This window comes from Mercenaria mercenaria, unplaced genomic scaffold, assembly GCF_021730395.1.
Source record: "Mercenaria mercenaria strain notata unplaced genomic scaffold, MADL_Memer_1 contig_3457, whole genome shotgun sequence".
In the NCBI taxonomy this organism is placed as follows: Eukaryota; Metazoa; Mollusca; class Bivalvia; order Venerida; family Veneridae; genus Mercenaria; species Mercenaria mercenaria.
Window position 1 is genome coordinate 35,327 of NW_026461596.1, and position 9,475 is coordinate 44,801.

Consider the following 9,475-nt stretch of genomic DNA (forward strand, 5'->3'; position numbering starts at 1 on the left):
TGGTTGCAGGAGCAGAAAACCTAAACGTTGCATAAACCTATTCGTCGAAAATTTAAAAGACGTCAAACAAAGGTGGGAGGCATTGATCATCAGTGGCAGGCGGATTTAGCAGATTTACAGAGGTTAATGAAAGACAATGATCAGTTTCGTTATTTGTTGTGTGTCATTGATGTGTTTTCAAAATACGCTTGGGTTGTTCCAATTTATAATAAAACAGGTCAAACTTTGATTCAAGCATTTGAGTCTATTTTGAAAACTTCAAGTCGATCCCCAAAGTCCTTGCAAACTGACAAAGGGTCTGAATTCAAAAATAAAGACTTTCAAAAGTTTTTAAAGTCCAAACATATTCATTTTTTCACTACAGAAAATCTTGAAACTAAAGCAAGCATTGCTGAAAGATTTCAAAGAAGTTTGTAAAGTCGCATGTGGAAGTATTTCACACACGAAAAAACGCGGCGTTACATTGATATTTTAGATGATTTGGTTCATGCCTACAATCATAGTTTTCATCGGAGTATTAGACATTTGCGAATTAATCCGATGCCGAATCCGAATCTGACATCGGGTAAATATTAGGGACTTTCTCAAAACATTTAGTGGTTCAAATGATAAAAGTGGTTGTTGGCTAACATTTTAACGTTGAGCTGTTTTTGTCGAATGACTACGTATTTTACTAAACTGACTATCATTCTTACTAAGCTGTCGTTCGAATAAATGCGAACTTTTTACTTTTTAAGTTAATCATTCCGTAGCTAACAAACAGCTAATAAATATGATATCTATACATGTTATATAGGTATATATCTATTCCTAAAGTGTTGTTCAATGCATATGGAACTCAAGCTGTCACAATATTTATTTCATAATACATGGTGAAAATATTTTTATTGCCATGATAATAAACATGTTGTTGATTTTGGTTAGACCTATCTACCATATAAATAGACAAAAACTTCCATTGCAAGGAATAAATTTGACTTAAAAAAAAGTAAAGGGTACGAATTCCATTAATATTTTGCAGTGTCTGAAGGTTTAGTTTAACGTTATGAATTCATTCATACCAAAATATTCATTTTTGAAGTAACTGATTAACAACAATAGATATCGTCCAATATAGTTAGCACCATTCTGACGAAAGAATGGGTGCGATCTGTTAAATGTTTACAGTATGATCTGCTGAGCTCATAAGTTATAAAAATGAACTTATAAAAGTGTTTACTGTATTCACATGTTTTAAACTATAGATAGACATCAGGAGATCTGAAGTACATGATGCATGAAAATAGCCAAATGCAAATCGTAGTATAGCTGAATAATTTTCCCATATCGCATATATATTCTCTTAATATTTATCTGTACCTAGCAGGAAAATGTATGACAAGATTTAGTACTATTTTTCATACCTTTGTTTCTTAAAATTATATATTTGATAATGAAATGCCGTCTGAATTCTTTCGAACTTACGTACTTGTATAAAAATATATACTCATGAAAATCGCCACAACTCCACATTTTCCATAGCACAAACAAGTAAAAAAATTGGAAGACATATTTCTGCCAAATAAGTTTGAAAACTGGACAGTAGATGCAGAGTATAAGATTTATGCCGTTCTGCTTATGACAAAGAAGAACTCAAAATTTTACGCTCTTGCTGTCTGAAGAATCCCTGCTCCGCTCCCTGGCAGTCGCATTCTTTAATCTACCAAATGATATGAATGAATCTGGCAGAGGCTCACCGAAGAAATATTTCCGTGGGATCATATTTAAATCAGTTACGTTGTCTTGAAAAAGGCGATTCTCAAAAGTTCCGTAATAGTTATCGTCTACATGGAAACCTTCTTTGCCCCTCACGGACATGTTTAACATAGCGAGTGATCTGATGGCCACCCAATGAAAATTTATGCACAATAGCCTGAGAAAATCTGAAATATTCGACCATTCTATACAAGTAACTAGCGGTCAGTTTTCGTGTTATGCAAAATTCTCCACTGAACCTTTTAAGAAAATTAAATCTTAATTATTTGATGACGTAAAATTCCGTAAGAATTACAAAGAAACACCTCTTATTTGCCCCAGAAAACAACTAAGGTAATTGGACAATATGCAGCCCTTAGTTCAAGCTTTACAAGGAACTAATTGGATAACGTACGACATCATGCCATAAATAGGAAGGAAGGTTTCTACTGTCCGCCCTTTGTGTTTCCTCAGAAAATAAGTCATAGCGTCGCAGACAGAATCTCTGTCTTATGTGTTTTTTTATTAACACTTAACAGAATAGTATTAACTAGATTTCATTGTTGTATAAAACAGTTATGACTAAACATTATGAGGCATAGAAAAGTTGTATGTTTCCGGTATCCCGACCTACCCGAATTTTTGGCCCGACCCTAAATGTTTTATGGCCTTGAAGATTTTTTTCATTTTTTTTACAAGAAGTTGAAAAACTGCACTTTTTACGCTTTAAACATGGTCAGTGATGTTAGTAATCAACTTACTGATGCTCTAAAGGCATAACACCATTATCTGTATATCTATTCATTTTTGACACAAAAATAATTTCCGAAAGGTTCAACTCAATAAAAAAAATCAAAAGCATAAATAATTACCGACCTACCTACCCTATTTTAGCATGTTACCGGAAACAAACATTTTTTGTTAGGTCTGATGTAGTTTTAGAAAACAAAACATTGAATTAAATAGACCAATACTTAGTGAATATTTCCGATGCACATAAATGTTTTGAGATTATCCCTTAAAATACAGTAGGAACATCGGATTACAATCTCGGATTCGGTATCGGATTAATTCGCAAATGTCTATTCAAACAACACCAGCATCGGTCACTGAAAAAACAGAACCTGAAGTATCACAACACTTGTATGGATCAAAAACAAAATCCAAACCTATCTCAGTCAAAGTGGGTGATTTAGTTCGCATCAACAAAACAAAGCGAACGTTTGACAAAGGGTATCTCCCAAACTGGACCAAAGAATTATTCAAGGTCATTCACATTCGCCGTTCTTTGCCACCAACTGTTCAGTTAGAAGATTTGGGTGGGGAAGAAATTGAAGGATCCTTTTATTTGCCTGAAATTCAGACTATAAAAGACAAAGATATTTACGAAATTGAATCAGTCCTTGCTCGTTGCACAAGGAAAGTGGGTGGAAAAAAGATCAAAGAAATTAAAGTTCACTGGGAAGGTTATCCAAAGAAATTTGACAGTTGGATTCCAGAAAGTCATTTGGTATAAAAGACTCTACATTTTGACAAGATGTCTCAGTCAGATTCGGCTAGCGTGGAGGTGGCAGACAATACTACGACGCTTTGTAAAACTCGTAAGCCAAAAGATCGTCTCACTTACATGTCACAGATTTTTGCCATTTATTTTGTGCTGGTGGTTTCCATCATTCAACTCTGTCTGAAATCTGAAGATAGGATTTGGTTAATTCTGTTCAGTAGCACACTTGGTTACATTTTACCTACCCCAGGTTTAAAATTCATAAAACAGCCTACGTTGCAAAATCTAGCTGTTGGTCACCAGGGATGAATTCGTTTTACGTAACGGTGCTCAGTGACAGCTCAATGTGCATGTTTTCTAACAATACCCAGAGTGAATTCAGGACAAAAATACCCAAACCCATTCATGTCTATAAAGATGATTATGAAATGGCTTTGGTCGAGCTCATCATTCCTTCTCAAATTGTCAATGTGACAGAGGAAGAATCTCAATTTCAAATTGTTACAACCCATGCCTAGGCAAGGAATTTAGTAAATTTCCTTCCGCTAAGTGTAAGAAAATCAATGATCAGTACACCTTTCATTGCTGCATCAAATCTGGGGTGTATGCATCCCCAGAGCATCTCATTACTGAAATTGACAATGCTATTCAAAAAGGACTTGGAGACATTTTCCATAAAATGTCCATAGTGTTTCATATAGGTTATTCCCAACCAAGGAGACGTATCAAATTCAATACCGATACACAGCATGTGGGTATACATTTCCATCCTAGTTTATTACTTAAGCTAGGGGGGGGGGGGGGGTGAAAGTCAACATCAGGGAGATGTTTATCCAGAGGACGAAAATCCTTTTCCTTACGGTGTGGATTTGAATTAGGGCACTAATCATTTATTCATTTATTCTGATCTGGCCGACTTGACTTTTCTGGGAGATATTGAGGCACCAATCCTTCGTGTGGTTCCATTTGAACCGAGCAAGAAAGATTCAAATCATGTTCACGAAGAATTTGTCAATTTGCATTATGTCCCCATCTCCAAATCCAGTTTTGATGAAATAGGTATAAATATAAGGGGTGACACTGGAGAAACCGTTCAGTTTGTTGGTGGCAAGTCTATGGTGAAGTTGCATTTTCGAAAGAAATCACGACTAAACTTATGATCACAATGTATCCCGTGTATCGTGGTGTTCCTCGCCAATATGGTCATGGACTTGGGTCTATCTTTAAATCAGCTATCAAAACAACAGCTCCTTTGGTGAAACCTATGGTTAGATCAGCAATTAGGGTCCTCAAACATGAAGGCCTGGGTGCAGTCAAGGATATCATGTTAGGAAGAAATCCAAAACAGGTGTTAAAGTCTCCTGGAGCGAGGGCGCTGAAGTCTGTTGGAAAAGCAACAGCTTTATCCTTGGGAGAATCTTTGATCAAAACTATAAAAGGTTCAAAACCAAGACCTCGTCGTCAGTACTCCTTCCGACATCGTGGAAGAAGGGTGGTGGTGATACCACAACAACGTGGTCGTGGAAAAAAACGTTCACAAAGAAAATCTAGACCTCTTGATATTTTCGACTGAAAAATATGATGCAACACGGTTCTTGCGAGTGTAGCAAAACAGAACTTCATGTTTCTGCTGTACCTCCAACCATGTCAGCCATGCAAGATGGACAATGGACGAAACATTACCCGATTTCGGCTCTGAATAATTCAGCGCCCATCGAATTTATTATTCCTCCACAAACGGAAAAATGGACAGATTTGAATCAGTCCTATTTGTACATCAAATTCAAAGTGACTAAGGCTGATGGAACAGACCTGGAGGCTGGCACTGAAACTTCTGTGGTCAATAACTTTTTCCACAGTACGTTCAGTAGCATTGATCTGTATTTGAACAATAAACTAATTTCGAGCAACACACACACCTATCCGTACAGAGCCTACATTGAAAATCTCCTGTCCTACAACAAAGAATGTAAAAACACACAACTGCGGGCGTTTGAACTCTGGGATAAAGATACATCCGGTCATATGCAGGCTAACACACGAGCTGGAGCTAATAGTGGATGGAAAGTTCGCAGAACTCGTATTGCCGAAAGCAAATCATGTGAACTCATTGGAAGATTACATCTGGATTTATTCCTACAAGAGAAATACCTCCCCAATGGAATTAAAATACGCCTCAAGTTGAACAGAGCCTCACCCAACTTCTGTCTCATGGGCACAGCCGAAGGAAAAGTTGATATCCAGCAAGCGGGATTCAACGTGAGAACGGTTGAATTACTTCCTGTGGTGGCCAACGATTTGAATCAGGCCATTAGCCAGCATAACATGAAGATCCCAATACGACGCGTTGTAGTGAAAACATTCACGATCCCCGATGGACAGAGATCTAAAATTGATGATCACTTGTTTCTTGGACAACTTCCAAAACGACTCATCATTGGTATGGTGAGAAATGCAGATATGAATGGAGACCCCGCCACCAACCCGTTTGATTTCAGACATTTCCATTTGTCTAAACTAGAAGTCAGTATCGACGGGAAAACCATTCGCAACAAAGCCTTCCAACCAAATTTTGAAAATGGAGAATGTATGCGATCCTACATGTCACTCTACCAGGCAACAGGAGCTCTCGGACTCAACAGGTCGATTGGATTGACTATGACAGAATATAAAAGTGGCTACACTCTCTGGGGATTTTATCTCACCGCAGATCAAGGTTGCGAGGAAGGTCAACTTCACCCTATAAAAACGGGGAATTTGAGGATAGATCTTCAGTTTGCACAACAACTTCCTAGCGTCGTGAACGTGACAGTGTACGCAGAATTTGACAATCAAATTGAAATCAACGGATTGAGAAAAGTCGTCACAGATTATTAAACATGGATGGTCATGCCTATGCCAGACAACTTAGAGAAGATGCTGAGAAAGTGAAATACCACGAACCGATATTTAAAAGAAAACTGAAGAATATGCGAGATACCTTAAACGAATGTGTTGTGGAAGAACTTCAAACACTCATCTTCGATGAAGTGCATAAGAACTGTTATGGATGTATTGCGGATCATCCCAGTCAGTTACAGCATTAACTGTGTTTGTTTACATCTACGGACGAGTGGTTGGAGTTGTACATTGAAAAAGCTCTCAATCAACTGAATCTCTACAATGTCATGGAAAAGTGGTATCCTAAACTGGAGCTCATGGACGTGCATGGCAGTGAGAAAGTACAAGCCCTGCATATGTGGGTAGATATAAGGGACAAGTTAGCCCGTCATCTATCAGATCCACGGGAAAGCTGGATGAGTATATGGGCAGATCGAGTGAAAGACGCCTGGAATCATGAATACCCGTGAACTTCAATACATCTTGGATAAATCGTTTTTATTGAGAACACTCAATGGAGAGGTGTGTCCTAAGGATCGTCTACCGAAGCAGAAACCCTGTCATGTGAAAGCTTACATAGTGAACACACATGACTCAGATAAACCTGGAGAACATTGGGTGGCTATTTACTTCATAGAAAATACAGCCATCTACTTTTACTCTTATGGATTACCACCCTTAGAGGAAGCTATTCGACCCTTCTTGGACAACAATACCCGAAGCTGGACTAGGAACAACATACGACTTCAAAGTGGAAGTAGTGCCATGTGTGGTGTTTACTGCATATTTGCTTTTGACGCTTTAGCCAGAGGATATGATTTAGAGACTATATTGACTATCAAATTTCGTTTAGAGCCAAGATATTGGCATCTCAATGACAAAGATGTAGGAACTTGGTTCAAACAATTCTATGGCCACTTGTATGCAAAAGCTAGATCACTAGCTAAACCTGAACATTGTCAGTGTTGTACAGCAGATCAATCTGATAAACTTGCTTTAGCTTTGTTTAAATTGTATGTGTTAGACCATGATTATTTGTACCCTTAATGTTCTTTGTTAATACAGTTACTTGTTCAAAAAAAAATGTGTACACAAAATATTCTTTGTTATTTTTCCCTATCTTGCTATCTAGGGGTAGTAGTAAAGGTGCCATAACCCTATACTTCAAAAAGACCAGTAGTCCTGGTCTTTTTCAACTTAACCAGGAAGATGTTGGTCCTCCATGTAAGATCAAATCTCATTGGCTAATATATTGATTCTCTATCCGATCCGCGCGATCCCTATATAAGCAAGTACATTGTCCTACATTCCATCATTCGTTCACAATGGAGTCCATTGCCGAGCAAATTGAGGAGCTGCAACAACTTGAAGCCAGAGCTGCTGTTCTTCAGAACAGTATCCTCAATACGCTTAGGAGGGAAGAAGAGAGGTGGAGGGACACCCAAAGAAGAACGAATAAGGCGCTAAGGATCATCCGATCCTTAAGAGATAGAGAGCAGTGGAGACGGGCAGAAAGACAGAGAATGGAGGAGAGATACATGGGTCGGCGCTACGTTAGGGTGGTCAGGGTTCACCCTTATGTCCAAAGGACCCCTGCTGATAGCACCACTGAGGAGAGATACTACTCAAAAACACAACGGCCCTTTTCAGGGCCACTCCATTTTACGAAAAGAAAGTACCTTTTCTCTTATTGTCTACTGGTAAATTTTTATAGAACCTAAATGGTAATATGGCACCTAGCAACGGACGGGGATGGCAATATGGCACCTTAAATGGTGATCTGGCACCCTGGGTGGTGATCTGGCACCCTGGATGGTAATATGGCACCCTGGATGGTGATATGGTCCCTAGCAACAAGCGGGATGGTGATATGGCACCTAGCAACAAGCAGCTTGGTGATATGGCACCGGTGCCAAGATTTTTCCTAGGATCATCCACCCGAGGTACCTTAAATGGTGATATGGTACCGGTGCCAAGATTTTTTCCTAGGATCATCCACCCGAGGTACCGGTACCATATTACCACCCTTTACTACTCACATGCAGATGATAATAAAAAAGAAATATTTTTAATTTCAAGCAACTAAAGATATGTCTATAAACGAAGCTTTTGAAAAAAAAATAACATGAAAATAATTCCATGTATAACAACTTTTTGACCTTGACCTTGGGTATAATGGGACCAGCCCCTGCACAGTCTTTGTTTGTATGCTGGACAATGTTAATGTGAAATTACAGTAAGATATAAGTAACAGTAACAAAGATATGACAGAAAATACAAAAGTTGCCGAAAACCTTTAACCTTAAGAATAATCTAAGTATAACACCTTGGTGACCTTGACTTTGGGTATAAGGGCGCAGCTGTTTGTATGCTGTGTGCTATGTTATATGTTATGTGAAGTTACAGTAAGATATAAGTAACAGTAACAAAGATATGACAGAAAAACAAAGGCTTTCAAAATATTTAACCTTAAAAATAACCTAAGTATAACACCTTGGTGACCTTGGCCTTATGTATAATGGGCCCAACACCTGCACATATTTTGCTTGTAAGCTGGACAATGATTATGTGAAGTTACAGTAATATATAAGCAATAGTAACAAAGATATGACAGAAAAACAAAGATTGTCGAATAACTTTAGCCTTAAAAATAACCTAAATATATGTATAATGGTCCCTGCCCCTGCACATTCTTTACAGTGCTTGTATGCTGGACAATGTTTATGTGAAGTTACAGTAAGATATAAACATGATAAGCAATAGTAACAAGTATGACGTAACCCTTGCCAGATGGTTGATTATGTATTATAATACGTATATGAGGCCCTTCATGTATATTCAGCAAAGGCGCTATATACGTTCAAAAAGCACGACCCACAGGGGATAATAATCTCTTGTACAACAAATATTAAAGGCATTGGACAAACGTTTTAGAGATGAATCTATTAGTATATTAGCAGCCTTTGCGAATACACTGGTTCTTTAACTAATTCCATTAAAACTACACGGCTGACCCTAAGTACACCTTAGTTGTAACAATGAATAATGCGTTTCTGAAAATTCCAGGTGCCAGGTCGAACCCCGCTCAGTTGGACTACTTACAAACATTGAGTCTATCCGTCACTCTAGAATGATGTCAGATGTGAGACACAGCATAAGATCCATTTGAATATATCTTTATTTTGCTGCCAGGCCTTCCAGTGCTCAGATGTGGAATTGCACACACATCTGTAACAAAAAACAAGAGGACCATGATGGTCCTGAATCGCTCACCTCTTCCCACATGACCCAGTTTTGAGTATGACGTCGTTTTTTTCTATTATTTGACATAGTGATCTAGTTTTTGCGCTCATGTGA

At 38.2% G+C, this 9,475-nt stretch overlaps 2 protein-coding genes across 2 annotated transcripts; both read left to right on the top strand.

Moving 5' to 3' along the window:
* Positions 1-2,812: 2,812 nt before the first annotated feature.
* On the top strand, positions 2,813-3,250 carry LOC128553086 (uncharacterized). The gene has a single exon (XM_053534193.1). It carries the CDS (start codon positions 2,813-2,815, stop codon positions 3,248-3,250), a length of 438 nt encoding a protein of 145 aa, XP_053390168.1.
* Positions 3,251-4,816: 1,566 nt separating this feature from the next.
* On the top strand, positions 4,817-6,115 carry LOC128553087 (uncharacterized protein F54H12.2-like). The gene has a single exon (XM_053534194.1). It carries the CDS (start codon positions 4,817-4,819, stop codon positions 6,113-6,115), a length of 1,299 nt encoding a protein of 432 aa, XP_053390169.1.
* The last annotated feature ends 3,360 nt before the right edge of the window (positions 6,116-9,475 follow it).